At 34.6% G+C, this 26595-nt stretch overlaps 1 protein-coding gene across 4 annotated transcripts in view; it reads right to left on the reverse strand.

The window, feature by feature from the left end:
• DNAJB14 (DnaJ heat shock protein family (Hsp40) member B14) overlaps positions 1–26595 on the reverse strand; it is a 54834-nt gene that overhangs the window by 23238 nt on the left and 5001 nt on the right. For 2 of the 4 annotated variants that reach the window (XM_017852363.1, XM_017852364.1), the window contains exons 2-3: positions 13753–13924; positions 3410–3555 (exon numbers count right to left, since the gene is read on the reverse strand). In XM_017852363.1, the coding sequence (XP_017707852.1) occupies positions 3410–3555; positions 13753–13924 (318 nt within the window). Of the gene's footprint in view, positions 1–3409; positions 3556–6930; positions 7107–7999; positions 8056–13752; positions 13925–26595 lie in introns of those variants that run through there. The other 2 variants (XM_017852367.1, XM_017852365.1) reach the window with 2 other exon arrangements.

Genomic DNA, 26595 nt, shown 5'->3' on the forward strand with positions numbered 1-26595 from the left:
AGTAACTAACTGCTGTGTTGTTCTTTGAATCCTGTGGTCCCTACCTAGTTGGTTTACCTTTTTTCTCTCCACCTTTCAGAGTCTTCATTTGTTTTCTTTATTTTATATATTAATGTTTGGGGTTTTCAGTTGTACTCATTGGGAGAAATAGGGAAAAGTATATCTGTCCTATCTTCCTGAAAGTGGAAGTCCTCATGGAATTTTAGATCACCCACCTCATTCTCGCTGCCAAGCTTTTGCCATCCCCTCTCTTCTCTAACCATAGATATCATGCTAACTCTTAAGAAAACTCTTAATTTTAACCTTAATTCTAACTATTATGAAGGTTTCTCCAACTACTCTGCTCACAATGAGACTTCATCTTTCTAACCTTTCTTTGGACATCTGTAGTCTGTTTTGGTATTTAAATATAGTTGGTCTTCTGTGAGATCCTGGGTAAATCTGAGTCTCAATTTTCTTATTTTTGAAATGAGGATGACACTGGTCTCTTAACTATTTCATGAGATTTTAAATAAGCATTAAATTTAAAATGGGAATGAAAAACTATAAGATGTTTCTTAAATGTGAGGCATTACTATATCACAAAAGTTCTGTGTAAGGTTTATCTCCCCTTTATGAATTATAAATTCTTTGGGGAAGAAGATATCTCAGATTCTCTCACTGTACTTCTCTACAAGAACTAACCCAAATGGCAGAATTAAACTCTTTGTTCTTAGAGATATACTCTAGATGTTCATATTGAACTACCAGAACTAATACAAGCAACAACTCCCATTCCACTATTACTTGTCAATCAAACACATAAACAACTAATCTACACCCTATTACAGCATTCATGTGTATGTCAATAGACACAGGTATTATTCAAATAGTCTCTGAAATGCTGGGGAGTCTTTGAAGATAATGTAGAATGGGTATGTTTTGAAGACATCTACATCAGAAAAAAGGAAAGGGATTCATTTCATTAAAATGTTTTAAAAAATATGTTTACATGTATTTTGCAAGTCATTTTACATGTAAATAAAATACTCCCCACTTGGGAAACTTATAATCCTAACTGGAAAGACAAAATAGCTACATGAACGTATGAGTTCATTTCGTCCATTCTCCTTGAGAACAATCTTTTTTATTTTTAAAGCTTTACAAAACACACAAATGAAACATCTCTTCATATAATTATTAATTACCTCTTCATTTTCTATTCTTGAAGGAAATAAAAGCAAGAAGTTTCCATTTTCTGAAAAAAGTGTTTTAGTAATTACAGAGCAATCAATCCATACTTTAGCTTTTATAAAAAAGACAACAGTATTGTCTTTGCTCAGAGATAAACGGCTTAGTATTCCAAAAACAGACTGGTTGGTTAAAAATAAAATAAGATGATACCGAAGACAATGAGAAGATCCTGTATGCTAAATGAGTAAAACCTGCCATTTCTGTGTGATGATGCTATCTGTAATATTTTCTAATTAACTACTGTTACTAGGCAAGCATATGTGGATTACAACTTGAGTTTTCTATGTAGTTTCCACTCAGTGAAAAATGGGCTCATCAGCCAATTTCCTATTCTGATCCTCTTTGGGACTAATAAACTGGCATTCTGATTTACAGGTAATCTCTTTGTGTATTGAACAATGTGATCCTCTCCTCTAGATATAAATCATCTCCCGGCATGTTGGTAAGTATTAAGTTTCTAGTTTTGCAAAGCAGAGCACTAAACTCTGAAATGTACCACACGAAAGTATAACCAGCTTTGTAAAACCCCACTGAGTGTCCAGCTGGCTTCCTTAGGTGACATCTATGCTGCTAACCTATTCAAAACACTACAGAGGCTGTAGAAATATGCTACATACATTTAGTGTTATTCCAAGATGCTAACATGACTTCAATACAGAAGTTGAAGAAATAGTTTAATGTTCTTAGCATTAATGAAGAATTAACACTGAAATCACTTGGTAGATCACAAACATATGAATAATCCACTGCCAAAATATTTTAAACGTTTTTAACACTCAAAAAATTTTAAATTAAATTTGTGGAACTCATAAATCTAAACTCACTTTTAGCTTTTGGGGGAATATATGATAATAAATTAGCTATTTAAAGATTTCAGTTACATTTTCTGGTAACTCTGTGACTGCATACATTAGGCTCAAGCTATAAAACAAGTTAAACAAATATTTATTCTCCTTGACAATTCCATCAGAAATTTCCCAACTTTCTGTACTATTGAATTATAAATTAACCTAAGTGCTATTATCTGTGTTATTTTTTAAAATGAAAGCTTTACTTTTGTTTAATAAAGGTGTGTATTTGGAGGAAAGAAAATAATGGCACTATTTTCTGGACACATTCTTCAGGTAATGAACTGATGGAAATGTAATTTGCAAGTTAGTGTTTTCAAGTAAAGCTTTTCCTGTACTTTCAAAACACCACTTTTACTTTAAGGAAACAAACTGAGACGTCTCTCCCTGTCACAGTGGTATTTTACTGTTACCAGCACCACTTTGGCAGTGGCTTTTATTGGAATATATTATTAATTCCCAAATGTATTTTCCTTGGCAACTTCCTTCAAGAAACAAAACTGTTTTGGAAACAATCTTATCAGTATTTTCATGAAGGACCAATTGATTCTTCTATCTTTTTGGAAGATGTTTAAAATGAGTATCTACTTCCAGTGATTCTAAGACCCCACTATTGTACTGTAAACATTATACACTGGCTTTACGGATGCCAAATTCACAAGAATGAACAATCACAAATTTAGGCATTTAACTATGAATTAGAAATTATTACAAATAAATTGTATTTAACAAAATATAAAATGACAAAATCACTTCTCTGACATTTATTAAATTGGCAAAAAATGTAAAGAATATTGAGATAGAAAACAAAAAATAAATAGTAGGCAAGAGGAATGATATTTTTAAAAAGAAAAAATGACATTAGCTAAAACTACATATATAAAATGAAAAAACTGGGCAAAATTTAATAGAAATAAAAGAACTCTGGGGAGATTTTCTTAAATATCCAAGTTCCAGTCTATTGTACTTTAAAACTCACAAAACTATATTTTGCTTTTAGTTCATTTAGAACCAGACGGCAATATGCTAGAAGCTCATGCATAATCATCACCCTACTTGTTCCTGGTAAACAAGAAAGCATGCATACGTGCCTAGAAAAGTTACTTAAGACTGTATCAGAACTGGAATGTTGCTTTTGTGAAGGCAAACTGCATTCGTTTGACTTCAGGTATGACCAGTTAAAACTGAAGTTTTAAAGGATTTTCCAGACCCTTGCTTGTGCTGGTCTCTAAATGCACCAGTCCAAAAGCAGAATTTAATATTCTGAAACAGTATAAAGTGAATTTTAAAGAGAGCTTAGTAAAATTGCTTTAAAAGGTTTACTTTACTTTTAAAAGCATCTGTTGCTCCAGGTGCATGGTTTTTGTCTGGATGAAACTTCAAAGCAAGCTTTCTATAAGCTTTTTTCAAATCTTCATCACCAGCATCTTTCGTAACTCCAAGTACTTCATAGTAATTTTTACATTTGTTTATGCTGTGAACAAGAGAGTGTGTTATAATGTAAATTTCAAGGAAGACGGTCATGTAATATCTCTAATTTTTAAATTTATTAGGATAGTATAAAGAACTATCTGTGGACTCTTTCTCAAAATCTAATGATGGCTTATCCCTTTAAGGATTAGTTTGCTTCATTCTCTTTTTCAACCATAGACCATTCCTCCAACCTCTTCCCCAGTCTAAGAAGAGTAAACCATGAAAATGTCCTTAGTGTAAGGGATCACAACTACAGAGAAGTAAAGCAAAGCCCATGATAATCGTGGATGAAAGTCAGAGCATATATTGTAACTAAAATGAGACAATACAAATAATTTTTTAGTACTTGTAAGTGGATAAAGTAATTCCAAAACTCTTCAAAAGCATGTCACAGCTAAGAATGAACATGCATTACATTCCAAAAATTTTGTTCTTGCATAATGTAGATCTAACCAACTATCAAAGCAATAGTTTAGTACATGCAAAACAACTGCAGTATTCTATGGTTTAAATGTCACATTAAGTCAGCCTATTTATTTATTTATTTATTTATTTTTAGTATAGATGGGGTCTTGCTATGTTGGGGCTGAGGCTAGTCTCGAACTTCTGGCCTCAAATGATCCTTCCATCTCAGGATTCCAAAGTGCTGGGATTACAGGCATTAACCACTGCACCCAGCCAGCCCTGTTATGCCAAAGATAATTTATCTGTGTCACTCTCTGAAAAAGATAACATCTCATGATAAAATATAACATGGTACTCAAAAAATGTTATCCCTGATTTTCATTGTGATAAGCGCATTTCTAAAGATTATATACATACAGTTGGTACATTAAATATTTAACAGATTTAAGCCTGGAGTATTTAAAGTACATTAAGATTAGAAAAGAAATACTCTGAATGGAACAGAGAACATTAAGTACAAGTGGATGCCAACCTTCTTCCACAATCTAGTAATTTACTTTCACAAAAGCCACAGTACATTTTCAAAATTTTTGGAGAGTACTTTGCAACTTTAGATGTGTTCCATGTGTGGGTGGCTTGATAACAGAGGTAGATAGAGGTAAGTGACCGGCAAAATGATCTGGGGTATAAGTGGACACTGGCAGCAAAAGAACCGCAAAGACTGATTCAAAGTTTTCAAAGAAAAAAGACAAGATTGATTTTTCTTTTTTTTTTTTTTTAACTATTAAACCTATTAGATATCACAGTGCTGGGCACACAACAGGGTCTCAGTAAATATTTTCAAAGTAAATGAGCCTTAGCTTTCTTTATATAATGAAGGCATCTATCATTTGTTATATGAAATTGGGGGTTAAAAGGGCAAGTAATATAAAATTATACAAATTTACAGAAATTAAAATTGGATTTTTCTACTTTAGAGACTTAAAAAACATTAACATATGTCAACTTTATTTCAAAAACATGACATTTCCTTTATTTAGTCAATAATATTTATTGAATACCCACTGTGCCCAGTGTTCTAGGTATTTGACATGTATCTGTAAACAAAAAAAGAGAATGATCCCTACCTGTGTAGAGACTCATTCTCCTAGAAATGTTTAGAAACTATGTGATAGAAATAAAGGAAATGGGGGGCATTTATAAAACACCTACTGTGTGTTAGGTACAGGTCCACCATCCCATATCAATGTTCTAATATCCATAAAGCTCTGAAAAATCAAAGTCATTCTATAACTAATTTTACTGCATAAAAAAGTGAACTGGACTTAGATTTTGCCTCTAGGCAAAAATCTGACCTGAAAAGATGTGAAGCTACTACAGAATCTTCATTTATCCCATTTAAGTGTGAATACCTGTATGTTTTGCTGAGACATGTTACTATTTGTTATGGACTGCTGCCCTAGACTCTAAGGTGTATAATATATAATATACTGTCATTCCTTGGTATCCATAGGGGATTAGTTCCAGGATCCTCCCTCTTTGAATACCAAAATCTATGGATGCTCAAATTCCTGATATAAAATAGTGTAGTACTTACATATAACCTTTATGCATCTTCCCATGTACTTTAAATCATCTCTAGGTTATAAATAATACCTAAGACAATGTAAATGCTATGTAAACAGCTGTTACACTTTATTGGTTGTTTAATTTGTATTATTTTTCATTGTTGTATTGTTATTTTTCACCAAATACTTTCAATTCACAGTTGGTTGAATCCACAGATGCAGAACCCATAGATGTGGAGAGCCGACTATATTAGTACCTCTCTAAAATATGAAGAATTCTGAATTCCAAATTGCATTTGGTCACAAAGATTTCACATAAAGAATTATAGAATTTTATTATACTGATTATTTTACACAAATTATCTCATTTGCTCCTCATTTAGTAGACATTATTGCTATTTAACCAATGAGGAAACCAGTCTTTGAGTGGTTAATTGCCTAAATTCACATAACCAAGTAACAGATGAGAATGAGGACTTATTTCTTCAACAAATATTTACTAACAACAAATATTTACTTTCTGTTAGGCACAATTTCAGATGCTACAGTGGTGAATAAAACAATCACAAATTTACAATTGGGAGAAGGACAAGCAATAAACAAATATATAAGTAAAATATAATGTACATCATATGGTGATAAATATCTGGAGANTTCTGAAACAGTATAAAGTGAATTTTAAAGAGAGCTTAGTAAAATTGCTTTAAAAGGTTTACTTTACTTTTAAAAGCATCTGTTGCTCCAGGTGCATGGTTTTGTCTGGATGAAACTTCAAAGCAAGCTTTCTATAAGCTTTTTTCAAATCTTCATCACCAGCATCTTTCGTAACTCCAAGTACTTCATAGTAATTTTACATTTGTTTATGCTGTGAACAAGAGAGTGTGTTATAATGTAAATTTCAAGGAAGACGGTCATGTAATATCTCTAATTTTAAATTTATTAGGATAGTATAAAGAACTATCTGTGGACTCTTTCTCAAAATCTAATGATGGCTTATCCCTTTAAGGATTAGTTTGCTTCATTCTCTTTTCAACCATAGACCATTCCTCCAACCTCTTCCCCAGTCTAAGAAGAGTAAACCATGAAAATGTCCTTAGTGTAAGGGATCACAACTACAGAGAAGTAAAGCAAAGCCCATGATAATCGTGGATGAAAGTCAGAGCATATATTGTAACTAAAATGAGACAATACAAATAATTTTTTAGTACTTGTAAGTGGATAAAGTAATTCCAAAACTCTTCAAAAGCATGTCACAGCTAAGAATGAACATGCATTACATTCCAAAATTTTGTTCTTGCATAATGTAGATCTAACCAACTATCAAAGCAATAGTTTAGTACATGCAAAACAACTGCAGTATTCTATGGTTTAAATGTCACATTAAGTCAGCCTATTTATTTATTTATTTATTTATTTTAGTATAGATGGGGTCTTGCTATGTTGGGGCTGAGGCTAGTCTCGAACTTCTGGCCTCAAATGATCCTTCCATCTCAGGATTCCAAAGTGCTGGGATTACAGGCATTAACCACTGCACCCAGCCAGCCCTGTTATGCCAAAGATAATTTATCTGTGTCACTCTCTGAAAAGATAACATCTCATGATAAAATATAACATGGTACTCAAAAAATGTTATCCCTGATTTTCATTGTGATAAGCGCATTTCTAAAGATTATATACATACAGTTGGTACATTAAATATTTAACAGATTTAAGCCTGGAGTATTTAAAGTACATTAAGATTAGAAAAGAAATACTCTGAATGGAACAGAGAACATTAAGTACAAGTGGATGCCAACCTTCTTCCACAATCTAGTAATTTACTTTCACAAAAGCCACAGTACATTTTCAAAATTTTGGAGAGTACTTTGCAACTTTAGATGTGTTCCATGTGTGGGTGGCTTGATAACAGAGGTAGATAGAGGTAAGTGACCGGCAAAATGATCTGGGGTATAAGTGGACACTGGCAGCAAAAGAACCGCAAAGACTGATTCAAAGTTTTCAAAGAAAAAAGACAAGATTGATTTTCTTTTTTTTTTTTTTAACTATTAAACCTATTAGATATCACAGTGCTGGGCACACAACAGGGTCTCAGTAAATATTTTCAAAGTAAATGAGCCTTAGCTTTCTTTATATAATGAAGGCATCTATCATTTGTTATATGAAATTGGGGGTTAAAAGGGCAAGTAATATAAAATTATACAAATTTACAGAAATTAAAATTGGATTTTTCTACTTTAGAGACTTAAAAAACATTAACATATGTCAACTTTATTTCAAAACATGACATTTCCTTTATTTAGTCAATAATATTTATTGAATACCCACTGTGCCCAGTGTTCTAGGTATTTGACATGTATCTGTAAACAAAAAAAGAGAATGATCCCTACCTGTGTAGAGACTCATTCTCCTAGAAATGTTTAGAAACTATGTGATAGAAATAAAGGAAATGGGGGGCATTTATAAAACACCTACTGTGTGTTAGGTACAGGTCCACCATCCCATATCAATGTTCTAATATCCATAAAGCTCTGAAAATCAAAGTCATTCTATAACTAATTTTACTGCATAAAAAAGTGAACTGGACTTAGATTTTGCCTCTAGGCAAAATCTGACCTGAAAAGATGTGAAGCTACTACAGAATCTTCATTTATCCCATTTAAGTGTGAATACCTGTATGTTTTGCTGAGACATGTTACTATTTGTTATGGACTGCTGCCCTAGACTCTAAGGTGTATAATATATAATATACTGTCATTCCTTGGTATCCATAGGGGATTAGTTCCAGGATCCTCCCTCTTTGAATACCAAAATCTATGGATGCTCAAATTCCTGATATAAAATAGTGTAGTACTTACATATAACCTTTATGCATCTTCCCATGTACTTTAAATCATCTCTAGGTTATAAATAATACCTAAGACAATGTAAATGCTATGTAAACAGCTGTTACACTTTATTGGTTGTTTAATTTGTATTATTTTCATTGTTGTATTGTTATTTTCACCAAATACTTTCAATTCACAGTTGGTTGAATCCACAGATGCAGAACCCATAGATGTGGAGAGCCGACTATATTAGTACCTCTCTAAAATATGAAGAATTCTGAATTCCAAATTGCATTTGGTCACAAAGATTTCACATAAAGAATTATAGAATTTTATTATACTGATTATTTTACACAAATTATCTCATTTGCTCCTCATTTAGTAGACATTATTGCTATTTAACCAATGAGGAAACCAGTCTTTGAGTGGTTAATTGCCTAAATTCACATAACCAAGTAACAGATGAGAATGAGGACTTATTTCTTCAACAAATATTTACTAACAACAAATATTTACTTTCTGTTAGGCACAATTTCAGATGCTACAGTGGTGAATAAAACAATCACAAATTTACAATTGGGAGAAGGACAAGCAATAAACAAATATATAAGTAAAATATAATGTACATCATATGGTGATAAATATCTGGAGAAAAATAAAGTAGCTAATAGAAACAGAAAGGAAGGGCAGGCCTCCTATTTCAAATAAGTAATAAAGGAAGGCCTCACAAGTAAGAATTCAAATCTGTTCATCCGACTTGAAAATCCTGCTGTCTCAGAACTGGAATACAGAAAAAAAGGATACCCGTCAGATTTCAAAGCGACCTATCATCTTCCTGTTTCTTTCTTACAATCAGTATTGAAGCCGCCTCTCTTACCTCCTAGATCTTTGCAGCTGTTTTTGGTGCTAAGCACACCTTCTCTGCTTCTCCTCTTGGTTAGCTAGTTTCTACAACTTCTCCGGACTCTGGCTTAGCTCTTCCTTTTCCTAAGAATTCAAATTTCTCAGGACTAGGTTTGCTGCCCCTCTTATATCCTCCCCACATCCTCTGAACTTAGCCTTATCCCAACAATTACCACAGTGTACTACATTTGCCTCTTTACTTGTCTGACAACTCTTCTAGATTACAGATTCTTTGAAGGCAGGGATTATATTTTGTTCACCATATATGTTGGATGGATGGACAGATGACTTTCAATTTGAGAGCAGAAATGATGGGGATCTAAAAAGTCACATTCAGATCAAATGTGATGAATGCTGTCATGAAAATGTAGTTGGTAATAAAAATCATTTGGAATAGAAGAGAAGCAGTTAACAGAAGTGAAATAGACTGTGAGACAAGGTATACAGCTATGAATATGACAGACACTACCTGAATGCAAAAAATAAAAGGTAAATTAAACACTGAACAATCCTAAAGCCATTACTACTTGGTTTGAGTGTGTAGGATGTTGAATTATGTTCCAGATTGTCTCTAAATTGTCTTGTTTATAATTATTGAGCACAAAAGCCTGGTCAACTAAAAAAGGCAGCATAGGAGGTTGCTGGATAGTGTAGACAAAGTAGGTGAAAAACTGCAGTGCTCTAGATAGGGTCATAAAGTTAAGAATTGCCACAGACGAGAAAAAAAAAAAAAAAAAAAAAAAAAAGGCTAGACAGGAAAAACAGTTATTTCATTAACTTTCAGCTGTATCCAGCTCTACCATATCTTCTCTGCACTATATTTTTCATTATATATTAGAGGAGAAATTATTGAGAAGCCAGCAGTTATAAAGTCATCATCACCAATGGACAGCCTGAAGGCTATGTATTTGAAGTAATGCTCCAAATATACCCATTCACCTAATTTTTCACACCTGAATGAGAAATTAGCATTCAGGTATCTATTTTCATTCATATTGTTGTTCATCATGCTCCTTTTCATCAGCTACATCTGTTTGTTACACTTTTTACAATCTGCTGCTTTCTAAACGAGTAAAACCTTCTCCTGCCTCACTGAAGAATTAAAATAAATTTAAAAAGAGTAACCCATTACCTATCTTGGAAGGAAATAATGTACAAAAAGGCCAAAAGGATCTGTGTGGAGCTCAACAATGGGAAAACTCTGCCTGGTCCAGACTTTATGTCTTCTCTTATGTACATGGAAGCATAGTTGGTGGGAGAGGAAGGTCATTTTTAGATTCTCTTTTTTTCATGTGTATAGCTAATTATTTAAATATACTCCAAACTTAACTAGTGTTTAAGGAAACATTTATTTATTCCTGAGACAAGGAATTACTTATTTTATAAGTTTAGCAAAATGATTTCTTTTATTCTCAAAGAACTGAAGCTTAAATCAAATCTTAAATTCAAATCCCCATAATTAAATTGACTTAACAGCTGTACAGTGTTTCTAATTGATAAATACAATGATACTCCCATTAATAATTTCACACTGATCTTGTAAAGTTTTAAATGATATATTAAAGTTTTCAATGGTATATTAAAATTTCAAGTAAGATCCATGACAACTTTGTCTCCATTATTTTCAATATACTTCCATTAAAAGAAAATCGCCAAGTTTAACAGAATATTAGTTTACAAAGTTACATACTTTTTCTTCAGTCTTACTGTAAGCTAGCTCTTACTTATGCAATGGATGCAGTATTATTGTAAGACTTCTCCCCATTGAGCCAAATTGTCACTGAGCAACTTGTTTGCATAATCATGCTAACCAACAAGATAACATGGCTTTCTTCAGAAAAATCCCCTGTGTATAGGTAAAAGAAAAAACAAAAACATACATCATATAAGTGTTTGCTGGTGATCTGTACCCTCACTAAAGCAACACTTACGAAGGCTAATATAAGCGAAAAGGTATATTCAGCTGAGAAACTCATATAAAGTACAGACTGAAGTATTTTGAAAACGTAGGGATTCTCTTAGAGACTGTTCCAATCATATTTAGTCCCCAAAAGAAAAAAAATTATATTTAATTAAAAAGGTATAGTAAGATTACTGACCAGAGGACCAATCTCTAATACAGGTATACTACTAAGCTATTTCTTCCACTCCTAAAGAATTCATGGTCTCAAATGTGGCTGGGCCTCAAAGCTAAATCAGTCATACTCCATTCCCTTTGCTTTTATCCTCTGCAAATATTCCATACTTTTACCACTCTCTTAAGCTTTCAACCTCATCTCTTTTCTTCTTACTCTCAGGAGACTTCATCTCCAATTTGACAGAGAAAACAGAAAAATTCCCTCCACCTTTTATGTCTCCACCTGTCCAACTCTGGCCACACACAGAGTGTATCTACACTCACCATCATCTTTCATTCTTCCATTCTCAAGGTGTTTCTTTGCCTAGAGCCAGTTCCTCTGGGCTTTGGAGAACCACACACACAACCACCCACATACATACAAAACCAACCCCATCCCACATATATATATAATCAATACCAGAACAAAGAGGCATCAATGCTCTTCCTTCCTTATTTCTACCACACCTTGGACTACTCTTCTTTTTCTTTCAAGGCTAGGGTAGAGGAAATGAAGAAACAGACTTTTTAAAAACACCAGATTTAGGAGATTCTTCTTTTCCAAAACTTTCAACCATAGTTTTTTGGTAAACTTTCAAATATAAAGGTGATTCTATATTCTTAAAAAAAAAAAAATCATATATAATACATTTAACTTTCTTTGAACCCTTGAGAATATGTTCTCTCAACATAAAGTAAATCCTATAAGCAAATACAATTTGTTTTAGAATGTGTTTTCCAGGAACATGTTTCAAGCACACTGCTTACTAACAAAAGTTTTTTACGAAATAAATTCAAAAGTAAGTTTCTCACGTATTCATTTCTTTCACTTATTCAGCTACCTCTGATACAGTACTATAGGTATAAAAGTGGTTAGTAGCATTATTTATATACTCAAAGTGCTTCACTACCATTCATACTCATCAAATACTCTATAATGGCTTTACCATGATTAAGGAATACTTTTTTGTTCATTTGTTTGTTTGTTTCAGAAGGTGGCTTGCTCTGTCGCCCAGGCTGGAGTGCAGTGGTGTGATCTTGGCTCACTGCAACCTCTGCCTCTTGGGTTCAAGTGATTCTTCAGTCTCAGCCTCCCGAGTAGCTGGGATTACAGGTGCCTATCACCATGCCCGGCTACTTTTTCTATTTTTGGTAGAAATGAGGTTTTGCCATGTTGGCCAGGCTGGTCTTGAACTCCTGAACTCAGGTGATCTACCCACCTTGGCCTCCCAAAGTACTAAGATTACAGGCGTGAGCCACCACACCCAGTCAGAGAATCCTTTTTTGTCATTGTAATCACTCTCAAATAAAATGTTAAAACCAAGCTTTCGCATTTAAATATATAGGGACAAATGCAAAGTATAAATATATGGGTATTTGATTTTAAAATTAAGATATGGTAAACCACTTTCCTTAATAAATAAAACCTATATCTCAAAATATACTTCAGTTACAAATTATGGTAAATAAAAAGTTGAGAATGGGGTAAAAAGGTGAAAAAAGAAATAAGATTAAAAGAGAGACAAGAAAGGACAAATGAGAAAGAGATTTAACCTAACTAATTTTAAATACTCTTCACTTGAGTCAGTTCACTATATATATTATTATCACTCTCCATGAGATCTTGAATTAATCTCTGGTCAAAATCTCTAATACAGAATTCCCTAGCAAAGTAATATCAGTACAACATAATACAGCTTCCTTAAGCTTTAGCAGAAACAAACAGGACCTTTTTTCTAGTGTTTCCAAAACATACTATTGCAGAAAATCCTTTTACTTATAAAATTTAAAAGCAGCCCAAAAACCCAGTTTAAAACTATCAACTCTACAACATTTCTGCTTATGAAGTAAAGAGACATGGGTAAAACTAAAAACACGAGACAGAATAATCAGAAGTTAAAATATACAAAAAGAAAAGACCATTAGTGTCTCATATATATAAAGATAAGCCTGAAAAATAAGTATAATATAAATAGAAAAAAATCCTTCACTAATATAAGTAGGAAATTGAAAATGTTGCTATTACACTCAATATTCCTCTCATGAAATTCTCCCATTTTCATCTATGTAAAATAAAACAATTCTTCATCCTCTTTTAATATTGCTACGCAAACAATATTGTGTCAAAAGCTGCAATAATTTTCTTAAAAAAATTATTTGGAAAAGCTTTGTAACTTGAGGTTACTTTAAAAAACAGAATATTCTATAGAGTTGGTACTTTACAGACTAGTTTTATAAAGAATATGAAGCATAAGACAAACCCAGAGTTCAATTCTTTGATGTCTATTCTTCTAATGTTGTATTTCACTTTTTTCAGGTGTTATAACATCAAAAAGTACAATACCAGTTATGATTGAGATGTAAACCATATTTATTCCTACCTGAGAACTCCATCTACTTGGTCTTTGGTATAGCCTTTTCCACCTTCACCACTACCAGATGTGCTGTCCTTTGTGCCATTAGGCTTGTTTTGATCACCACTACCTGATGATTTTCGGCAATGAGGGCTATTTCCAGCCGTGCTTCCATTTTTCATAATTATTTCCAATAGTGCTGTAGAAAGATAAAGTATACTGTGCCTGTTTACATCAAGGTACATACACAAGATCCTGAGAAGAAAGTTTTAAAGCAGACAAATTATGAACTGTGTTCTCCAAAAAGATTCACCATAGAATCTTTTTAATTAGCATGCATTCCCTTATGTACTTAACTGTTTACAGAATACTAATCACCACCCAGAAGTAGAATGTTAAGTTAAAGCCAGTAACTGGAGATTATAATCATTCAATTATTTATGACATAATTTTATTCGTCATATCATGTGACACTGCAGATTACCAAAGAAAAAGAGGTAAGTCCTTAAAGCAGTCAATGAGATCATCCACACAGTAACAGAAATTTATCCTTCCTATTTAATTCTCAACAGCAACAATGGGAGCCAAGACACTGGAATATTATCATTCAAGTGCTCAGAAAAAATAAACTGCTAACTTGAGTTATGCACTAATTTTCCAGAAAGTGCACAAGATAAAAACATTTTCCAACAAATAGAAAATTTATCACTAAAAGATTTTCACTAGAGGATACTGTAATATATACATTTCAGGCAAAAGGAAAACATTTACAGATAGGCTGAGATGCAAAAAGGAATGGTACGCAAATAGTGTGGTAAATACGAGAGTAAATGTGAACAATGAGTGTAAAAAAATAATAGTCTTATCAAGGATTTGTTTTTCAATAATCTGGGGAGGAGAAGCATAAAAGGAGGGGTAGAAAGAATGTGTATGAAATAAGGTTGGCCATATATATTCATAATGGTTCAAGACAGGTGAGTGATAGGGATTGATTATACTATTTTTTTCTCCTTTTGTGTGTGCTTAAAACTTTCCATAATAAAAGTTAAAACTAAACATAAAAAATTTTATCAAACTAATGGAAAAAAAGGGAAATCCATCATCATTGTGGATTTTAACACATTTCAATCAGTATCTGACATAAGGTAAATTTTAAGAAATCACTGAGGATACAGATGAGTTAGACATCAAATTTATAAGCTTTTTCTAAGGGATATAGCATGATACCTAACTGGTGAATATTCCTTTCTCACAGGCCCACATTATTGCTAGACCACAGAGTGGTCCTCTTCAAATCTCAAAGAATTAGTACCATATACATATACCACAATCTATGAGCACAATACAGTTATGTGAGAAATCAATTACAAAAAATGTAACTAAAACAAAAATCACAAATGGGTTGGGTGCGGTGGCTCACACCTGTAATCCCAGCACTTTGGGAGGCTGAGGCAGGTGGATCACGAGGTCAGGAGATCGAGACCATCCTGGCTAACACGGTGAAACCCCGCCGCCACTAAAAATACAAAAAATTAGCCAGGCGTGGTGGCGGGCGCCTGTAGTCTCAGCTACTTGGGAGGCTGAGGCAGGAGAATGGCGTGAACCCGGGAGGCAGAGCTTGCAGTGAGCCGAGATCGCACTACTGCACTCCAGCATGGGAGACAGCGAGACTCCGTCTCAAAAAATAAAAATAAAATAAAATAAAATAAATCACAAATGGGTTGAAAAAGAAAAAACAAAATGAAAAAAAATCTAGACAGCTTGTGTATCAATGAAATAATTATAATAGAAATTACAAAATACTTAGAACTGAATAGAAATGAAAATACTGCATATCAGAACTTGTGGGTCAACAACTACCTATCCACATGCAAAAGAATAAATTTGGACTCCATCACACTGGACACAAAAATTAACTCAGAATGGATCATGAACCTAAATGTAAGAGCTAAAGCTTCAAAACTCTTAGAAGAAAATACAGAAGTAAATCTTCATGATGTTGATTTAGGCAAAATATTCTTAACTATAGAAACAAAAGTAAAAGTGATAAAAGGAAAACAGAGAAAATGGGCTTTATCAAAATATAAAACTTTTGTACTTCAGAGGCTATCATCAACAGAATGGAAAAAAATGTTTACAAATAACATACCTGATTTTCAAAAAAAAAAATGTATCCAGAATATACAAAGAATTCTTGGACGGGTGCGGTGGCTCAAGCCTGTAATCCCAGCACTTTGGGAGGCCGAGACGGGCGAATCACAAGGTCAGGAGATCAAGACCATCCTGGCTAACCCGGTGAAACCTCGTCTCTACTAAAAAATACAAAAAAACTAGCCGGGCGAGGTGGTGGGCACCTGTAGTCCCAGCTACTTGGGAGGCTGAGGCAGGAGAATGGTGTAAACCCAGGAGGCGGAGCTTGCAGTGAGCTGAGATCTGGCCACTGCACTCCAGCCAGGGCGACAGAGCAAGACTCCATGTCAAAAAAAAAAAAAAGATTTCTTACATTTCAATAATAAAAGATCAAAACACAAGTTAAAAAAATGGGTGAAGGATCTGAACAGACATTTCTCCAAAACAAACAAACAAATGGTCAATAAGCACAAAAAAAAGTTGCTCAACATCATTAGCTATTAGGGAAATAAAAATCAAAACCACAAAGACATGTATCACTTCACACCCACAAGGATGGCTATAATCCAAAAGATGAACAATGGCAAATGTTGAGAAGGATGAGGAGAAATTGGAACCCTAGTAAGTTTCTGGTGAGAATGTAAAATGGTGCTGCTCCTTTGAAAAATCATCTAGTAGTTCTTTAAAAAATTAAACACAGTTACCATTTGACTCAACAATCCCATTCCTAAGTACATATCCAAGAGAAATGAAAACATACTATACAAAACTGACTCACAAATGTTCACTGCAACATTATTCATAATGGCAAAAGAAACAACCAAATGTCTATCAAATGATGAATGGATAATGATATATCCAGACAATGAAATATTTTCAAAATAAAAGAAACAGAGTACTGATATGTGCTACAACATGAATGGACCTTGAAAACACTATGCTAAGTGAAAGACTCCAGTCACAAAAGATAGTATACTATATGGTTCCATTTATATGAAATGTACAGAACAGGCAAACTTACAGGGACAGAAAGTAAATGAATTGTTGACAAAGCTGGGGTTCAGGGGAGGGTGGAACTGGGAATAAATGAGGAGTGACTGCTAAAGAGTAGTAATGAGGTGTCTTTTGAAGTGAGGAAATATTCTAAAATTGATTTCCATAATTGTTGTGCAACTCTGCTAAAATACTAAAAAACCACTGAATGGTATAATTGAAATGAACGAAGTGTATGGCATATGAATTATGTCTCAATAAAGCTATTTTATATATAGTTATATATAAATATTTATAANAGGATGAGGAGAAATTGGAACCCTAGTAAGTTTCTGGTGAGAATGTAAAATGGTGCTGCTCCTTTGAAAAATCATCTAGTAGTTCTTTAAAAAATTAAACACAGTTACCATTTGACTCAACAATCCCATTCCTAAGTACATATCCAAGAGAAATGAAAACATACTATACAAAAACTGACTCACAAATGTTCACTGCAACATTATTCATAATGGCAAAAAGAAACAACCAAATGTCTATCAAATGATGAATGGATAATGATATATCCAGACAATGAAATATTTTCAAAAATAAAAAGAAACAGAGTACTGATATGTGCTACAACATGAATGGACCTTGAAAACACTATGCTAAGTGAAAGACTCCAGTCACAAAAGATAGTATACTATATGGTTCCATTTATATGAAATGTACAGAACAGGCAAACTTACAGGGACAGAAAGTAAATGAATTGTTGACAAAGCTGGGGGTTCAGGGGAGGGTGGAACTGGGAATAAATGAGGAGTGACTGCTAAAGAGTAGTAATGAGGTGTCTTTTTGAAGTGAGGAAATATTCTAAAATTGATTTCCATAATTGTTGTGCAACTCTGCTAAAATACTAAAAAACCACTGAATGGTATAATTGAAATGAACGAAGTGTATGGCATATGAATTATGTCTCAATAAAGCTATTTTTATATATAGTTATATATAAATATTTATAAAACATAAATATATGTATATATATTTATACATAATGTTATGTTACATATATGTGTGTATATATATATACACACACACATTCAACTAGGTACCAATCTACAGTTATTAACGAGAAATATAACATAAATTCTTTTTTTTTTTTTTTTTAAAGACTGAGGCAGGCTGGAGTACAGTGGTGTAATCTCAGCTCACTGGAACCTCCATCTCCAGGATTCAAGTGATTCTCCTGTCTCACCCTCCTGAGTAACTGGGACTATAGGTACCCACCACCACACCCGGCTGATTTTTGTAATTGTTTTTTTTTAGTAGAGATGGGGTTTCACCATATTGGCTAGGTTGGTCTCAAACTCCCGACTTCAAGTGATCCGCCCGCCTTGGCCTCCCAAAGTGCTGGGATTACAGGCGTGAGCCACACGTCTGGCCAATTTTTAAACTACAGTCTGTATTTAGTCTGCAATCACATGGAAACCAGCATGGTCTAAGGGAAGTAGTAGTTCACAACATTTAAACATAATAACTTTTGTGAGAATTCTGGAAAAAAGGCTGACAGCAGCTTAAATTTTAAATCTCTCCAAATTCCCTCATAAAATCAGAGAAAATCTCATGCACAAAATCCCAAAATATAAGAAGGTGGGGACAAACCACCAACTGCTACAAGATCTGCGTAGGTAGTGGAGTATAATAAAGGGGAATTTGCCAGCCCACAGAACATAAAAAAATAAAAATAAAAATAACCAACAGATACTCTCTATATAGCACAACAGGCAAAACTGGGAAAAGTATGTAAAAAGGAATGAGTTTTGCCTACTACAATATACAATAGTACACAAGTGCAAGGGTCCACAATAAAACTTTAAGGGCATGGAAGACTCTAGTCACTACATGCCTTTAAAAATAATCAACCAAAGCTCTCTTCCAGAATAAAGTCATACCAAGAAGAAACTGCTGGGAACAGGACCCAAACTGAAGAGGAGAGGGAAAACAAGAAAAAAAAAAAACAAAAAGAGAAACTCCAGATAAAAGTAGGGAAGGATAAAGGAATGAGAAGATCTCATTTAGCAAGGTGACATTTTAAACATTACACAAAACAGAAGGATCACTACATATTTAGAAAGTCTAACAGCACATAAAAATGAATAAAAGAAAATGACAGAAGTCAAATCTGATACAAAATTATAAGAAAAAAAGGATGAATACAAATTAAACCTCTGAAGACAATGAATACACACCACAAACACTTGCTAACAAAACAGATGAACACTGCACTACTTCAAAACAAGCTGAAAAAACTAAAAAATAATGCATGATATAAAAGAACAATATATATCAAAATTACAACAACATCAGAAAATTATTGGCCAGATGCAGCGGATCATACCTGTAATCCCAGCACTTTGGGAGGCTGAGGCGGGTAGATCACCTGAGGTCAGGAATTCAAGACTAGCCTGCCTGGTCAACATGGTGAAATCTTGTCTCTATAAAAACACAAAAATTAGCTGGGCATGATGGCCGGTGCCTGTAATCCCAGCTACTCAGGAGGCTGAGGTGGGAGAATTGCTTGAACCCAGAGGTGGAGGTTGCAGTGAGCTGAGATTGCGCCACTGCACTCCAGCCTGGGCAACACAGCAAGACTCTGTCTCAAAAAAAAAAAAAAAGAAGAAATTATCTATCAAAACTTACATGATAAAACTCAATAAAATAAGACATTTTTAAAAAGCCAATTAAAAAAAGACTAATCTAGAAGAAACAAAGACTCATAAATACAACAGATAATGCTTTAAGAGAAAGAAAATATACCAGAGGGAAATTTTAAAAATCTTTTAAAAGTGAAAAGACAAAAAAATTTCAAGAGAAAACAGCAAATATTAACAATAAAGATCCAACATACATACGAGTACTGAAGAAAAACAAAAGATAGAATAAACTTTTCTGATACAAGAACAAAAAATCTGAAACTATTAAATGAAAGGGCAAATCACAGACCTAATATTGACCAAGAATAACCAACACCAAGACATATTCTAATAAAATTAACTAAACATCTAGGCAAAAAGAGAAAATGACTTATAAATCATCAGACTTTGTTCATCAGTAGTACTTGCATAAAACAATGGAGTAACACAGATACACATGGAAAGAAAATGTAAGGCAAAGAGTTTGTATCCACCAAATCAACTTCAAGCAGTAAGGTCACAGATGAACTGTTTTCAACATTGTAGAATTAATGGAACTTAGTTCCCACAGGCCCTTCTGGGAATCCACTATAAAACAGGTGTTAGGAATCCAAAATAATTACATATATGCTGACATAAGGACTGGTAGTAGTAAGCATTAAATGTATAGTTATTTATACAACTAAGACTAAATGATGGTTAACAGAGAGCATACAGCATGTAATAGCAGTATCTTCTGACACTGTAGATATGGTTTGAATATTTTCTAAATGGTGGGCTTCCCCTGTCTTTCCCTCCTCTAATAGAAAAATTAGGCTTCCTCCTTTCCCTTCTCTTCCTTTTGGCATCTGGGGTTGGCAACCCCTGTGAACCCTGAACCAAGGAAGCTTACTGGGACTCAAGAGACAGTCATGGCCAGGTGCAGTGGCTCGCGCCTGTAATCCCAGAACTTTGGGAGGCAGAGGCGGAGGGATCACTTGAGGTCAGGAGTTTCCGACAAGCCTGGCCAACATGGTGAAACCCCGTCTCTACTAAAAATACAAAAAGTAGCAGGTGTGGTGGCACGCGCCTGTAGTCCCAGCTACTTGGGAGGCTGAGACAGGAGAATTGCTTGAACCCAAGAGGCAGAGGTTGCAGTAAGCCAAGATTGTGCCACTGCACTCCAACCTGGATGACGAAGACTGTATCAAAAAATAAAATAAATTAAAAAATAGAGACAGTCACAACCAAAATCATGGCTGAGCTCAAGAGGGCCTGGACCTATGGGCTTTTATATGCTAAAATACATACAAAATTTTACATAAAAGGGAAAATGAGCAAATAAGTGGGAGCCACATTTCTCATTCTGTAACAGAGAACAGAATCACAAATATGGAAATGGAGATGGCTAGAATGAATCCTGTGGCATTCTAGGGTTCATTGGAAGTGTGTGAATACACTATATATGTGTGCGTGCATCACAGATACTAAAATTAACACTGACTAAATTACTATAGATATGTGTAGACCACAAACACATATAACACACATATATACATAAATATACATACATGCATTCACACATACATTTATTTCCTGACTGTCCACTGATAGGGCTAGAAGCAATGACACCTCTGTAAGCTATGAGTTCATTTAGTATCTATATCTAGTTTCTAAATAGCCTTGTCCAATAAAAGGAATCAGGACTTCTTGGAGAACTAGCTGATTCCTAGGGCAGAGAAAGTAAAATGTGAACCTGAAATTGTTTCATGTTAGGAAATTGAAAAATTCAAAGAACAATGAGGAGATGTCCAAAAGACACAGGAGCCAGCCTGAAGGGGCTCCCACTAACTAAATCTGAACACCAAAATAAATGATGACAATGACAGATTAAATAGGAAACCATGAATCCATAACAGATAATTGAGGCTGAATGCTAACTAATAAATGTGGAAGGAATTATGGAATTAGAAAACCACATTTGGCAACCATCAGAAATTTATTCAGGAAAGAATAATCAATGGATGCTACAAAGAGATAGTGAAAGTTTGTTGAGTAACAGGACTTGTACAGTTTCAAAGTATTTCCCTACAAAATATGTATTAAATACAAGGAAGAAAAGAATAACACCACCGGGCACAGTGGCTCAGACCTGGAATCCCAGAACTTTGGGAGGCCGAGGCGGGTGGATCACAAGGTCAGGAGATTGAGATCATCCTGGCTAACATGGTGAAACCCCATCTCAACTAAAAAATACAAAAAATTACCCCGGTGTGGTGGCGGACACCTGTAGTCCCAGCTACTCGGGAGGCTGAGGCAGGAGAATGGCATGAACCCAGGAGGCGGAGCTTGCAGTGAGTAGAGATCGTGCCATGCACTCCAGCCTGGGTGACAGAGGGAGACTCCATCTCAAAGAATAATATCATAGTGGGGAAAAACAGCAATCACTAACTTTTAACAAAGTGATCAAAGTAACCTCACCAGTAAGGACCAAATCAACATTATGTGTCTCCTGATATGTTACACTAAGAATACACATCAGCTGGGCATGGTAGCTCACACCTGTAATCCCAGCACTTTGGGAGGCCAAGGTGGCTGATCACTTGAGCTCAGGAGTTCCAGATCTGCCTGGACAACATGGCAAAACCTTGGCTCTACAAAAAACACAAAAATTAGCCAGGCATGGTGGCATATGCCTGTAGTACCAGCTACATAGGAGGCTAAGGTAGAAGAATCACTTGAGCCCAGGAGACATAGGTTGCAGTGAGCCATGATCATGCCACTACACTCCAGTCTGGGTGACAAAGTGAGACTCATTTCAAAAAATAATAATAAAGGAATACACATCAGTTCCATGGTATTACACGAAAAACAAATATGATGAACTATCAGTCAAACCCAAATTAAGGGCTGGGCATGGTGGCTCATGTCTGTAATCCCAGCACTTTGAGAGGCCAAGGGTGGGAGGATCACTTGAGCCCAGGAGTTCAAAACCAGTCTGGAGAACACAGTGAAACCCTATCTCTATTTATTTAAAAAAAAAAAAAAAAAAAAAGAAGTTGAAGGAAATTCTATAAATTCACTGGCCTAGGCCAGGCACAGTGGCTCACGCCTATAATCCCAGTACTTTACTTTAGGGGGCTGAGGCAGGCGGATCACTTGAGGTCAGGAGTTTGAGACCAGCCTGGCAAACATGGCGAAACCCCGTCTCTACTTAAAAGGACAAAAAAAAAAAAAAAAAAAAAACAATAGCCGGGCATTGTGGTGCATGCCTGTAATCCCAGCTACTTGGGAGGCTGAGGCAGGAGAATTGCTTGAACCCGAGGTGGAGGTTGCAGTGAGCAGAGATTTAAAAAAAAAAAGGAAAAAAAAAAAGGCCTATACTCATTAAAAATACCAAGGTCAAGAAAAAAAAAGATGGCATCTACAGAATAAAACTTCATGGCCACATAAATGTGACATGTGTTTTTGCCATAAGGGGCATAATTGAGAAAACTGGCAGAATTTGAATAAGGTATAAGCATTGATTTCATAAACTTGATGGTTACTGTGTGGTTATCTAGGAGAGTGTCCTTGTCTTAGAAAATGTATACTTAATTATTTAGGGTAATGGGAGATCATGTCTACAACTACTGTTAATTGGTTCCAGAAAAAATAGACTGTGGTGTGTGTGTGTAGAAAGAGAAAGAGAAAGAGAGAAGGGTAGCAGGGAGGGAGAGAGGAAGGGCATGATAAAGCAAATGTAAAAACTTTAACAAATACAAAGCAAATGAAATGTATATGGAAATTAGTATTCTTTGTATTGTTTGTATTATTTTGTATTTGTGTAAGTTTGTATTATTCTTGCAACTTTTCTGTAAGTTTGAAATTATTTCAAAATGTTCCAAAACTAAATGTACTAATATAAAGGGGCTCCCACTGACCAAAAACCTAAAAAATAATAACTTGCTATTTTTTGGAGAATGAAAAGAACAGTCTCCTTTTCTTGAAAACTGATAAAAGCAATCAAGCATTTATCATGATTTTCCTATATAAACTATACCACTGCATAACCTTAAGACAGCTGGAGGAGGAAGTGTCTCTTTATGTAACTATTTTGGCTAATAAATGAAAAAAAAAAACTTTTTAAAAATTGTAGAGCCAGATATGGAAGTGGTTATATATATTTAATATTTAAAAGTGGCCACCAGCCGGGCACAGTAGCTCATGCCTGTGATCCCAGCATTTTGGGAGGTTGAGGCGGGTAGATCACCTAAGGTCAGGAGTTTGAGACCAGCCTGGCCAACACGGGGAAAACCCGTCTCCACTAAAAATACAAAAATTACCTGGACATGCTGGTGCATGCCTGTAGTCCCAGCTACTTGGGAGGCTGAGGCAGGAGAATTGCTTGAACCCAGGAGACAGAGGTTGCAGTGAGCCAAGATCGCACCATTGCACTCCAGTCTGGGCAACAGAGCAAGACTCCATCTCAAAAAATTTTTTAAAATGAAATGAAATAAAATAAATAAAGGTGGCCACGATGACCCAATGCATGCTAATTAGAAGTTATCTGTGTGTTCCCCCTTTCATTTTTAGCACAAACATGTTCTCCCATGGTTCCTCTGGACATTTTCCATGTTAACACCTAAATTTTGGATATTGCTAGAGCAGAATCATATAGTTGTTACAGATTTTTGGCAGTTACTATGATAATGAAATTTTTTCTGGAATTTCACGCATAAGACTTCTGCCTAACAGTAGCTGTGTGCATACATGAGTCATACTACACAGCCTTTGGCTCCATCAAGTGAAAATGTGGACAAGTTATATTACTTCTGGGCCTCAAAATCTAGTTTAATCATCTTAAAAGTGGAATCAACAAGGTTGTCAGTACTAATAATCACTGGAACCGATGCCTAAGAATATGACTCAGTTCAACTACCGTGAGAATTTAGAACACATCGGATCTTTCTGATTTATTAAATGTCTTAGCTATCACATGGGATCTCTTTTACAATAATGTGCAGTGTTACGAACATTAATTGGGATAGTACATATAAACCAGACAACACTCACTTTTATGAAAGATATTATCCAATCTTATTTTATGCATTTACCTTCCAGACATACTGCTCTACTAGGAGTTTTAACATAATCTGCATGTAATTTAGTATATTCCATATTAAAGACCAATGAAAAAGTTAATACATAATTTAAAATATTTACGTTGATAATCCAAAAAGGAAGAACTGAGATCTATTTTATTCCTGTTTCTGTTGGACTCCTATATAATGTATGTCATTAGCTAAACTGAATATCAGAACACATGATTTGAAAAATAAATAATGTTTTATCTTTCTCACAAAATACAAATAGCTTTTATTTGCATGATTATACAAATATGTATGTTCAGCTCATTAAAAAACATAACAAGCCAGGTGTGGTGGCTCACGCCTGTAATCCCAGCACTTTGGCAGGCTGAGGCAGGTGGATCACTTGAGGTCAGGAGTCAGGAGTTTGAGATTAGCCTGGCCAACATGGTGAAACTCCATCTCTACTAAAAATACAAACATTAGCCGGTGTCGTGACACATGCCTGTAGTCCCAGCTATTCAGAGGCTGAGGCAGGAGAATCGCTTGAACCCAGGAGGCAGAGGTTGCAGTGAGCTGACATTGTGCCACTGCACTCCAGCCTGGGCGACAGAGCAAGACTCTGTCTCAAAAAAATAAATAAATAAAATAACAAAGTAAAAATCACTTATAAATCCCCTTCCAGCCCTCCCCTCCTCCCGCACAAAATCACTATACCCTTTTGGTTACTCTAGTTAGCTAGCTGTCTAGCTTTTAGATATTATTAAATTAAAATATAATAATCTACCTGTTTTAGCTTAATTTTATTCAATTGTTGACACATTAGATATATCACCTTATAGAAATAAACACAGGTCCATGCCATCATTTTTAATAGGTGCATAGTTTATGAATGCAATGAATGTAATCAGTTTCCACTAATGGACATTTATATGCTTTCCAAATTTTTGCTATAGAGACAATCCCTATATATATATATATACATATTTTTTTTTGAACACTTAGGCTGATTATAGAAAAGCTTCATTTGTGAACGTATTAATATAGAAAGCCTTACAGCTATAATATTTTAATTCAGTTATTTATTTAACAAATTATCTTCATTGAAGAGAGTAAAATTAAATAAACAGCTATCATTCCAGAAAATCCAGGCCCATAGATGTCACAGATACATGCAAAATACTGTTAGGCATCATGGGAGTAAAAAAGATAATTAAGATTAAAATGGTTCCTGACTGCTAAGGTATTTTAGATGTAGGAGAGAGACAGCTATATACACAGGCAATGTAAGAGATGAAGTCAGCAAGGCAGAAGAACTAAATGTTAACAAAGCATGGAATGAGTAGTTGAATCCAGATTAAGATTACTGCTAATTTAAAGCAATTATCTTACGCTCAAATAATTACTTTAACAAATGATAGAAGAGACAAACATACTATCAACTCCAAGGCACTATGCAAGTTTTTTTTCCTATAGAAATAATACATGACATGCTTATAGCACTTAAGATAATAAAATATCCTCACAATAAGCCTGTGAAGATTATAAACGAGAAAGCTGAGGCTCAGGAAAGGAAGAGGTAATGACAGAAATGGAATTATTGTGTCATATACCAGACAGATATACTTCATATTTCCTCTAGAATGTAAACTCCATGAGGACAAGGACTTTGTCTTACTATCCACTGAATCCCCAGTTCTTAGAATATTGTCTGGGACAGAAAAATGTATATTCAGTAAAAATTTGTTGAATAAATCAAACCCCATTTTATAGATGAGGAAATTGAGGTTCAGAAAGATGAAGCTATATACCCAAGGTCACATCATTATTAAATCAAGATTCAAACCCCGAATCAGTATTCTTTCTTCAACTGTAATATCTGAAATAATTTGGCTACTAGCTGAAATTTGGAAATCATTTCTGTAACACTTCAGTTGGTGCTATAGAAATAATTGTTTTGAATGTATAATTTGTACTTGTCACTAAATTTTAATTAAGTCAGAAACACAAAAGAATGAAATTATCTT

Source organism: Rhinopithecus bieti, unplaced genomic scaffold, assembly GCF_001698545.2.
Source record: "Rhinopithecus bieti isolate Rb0 unplaced genomic scaffold, ASM169854v2 scaffold_34317, whole genome shotgun sequence".
Taxonomy (NCBI): domain Eukaryota; kingdom Metazoa; phylum Chordata; class Mammalia; order Primates; family Cercopithecidae; genus Rhinopithecus; species Rhinopithecus bieti.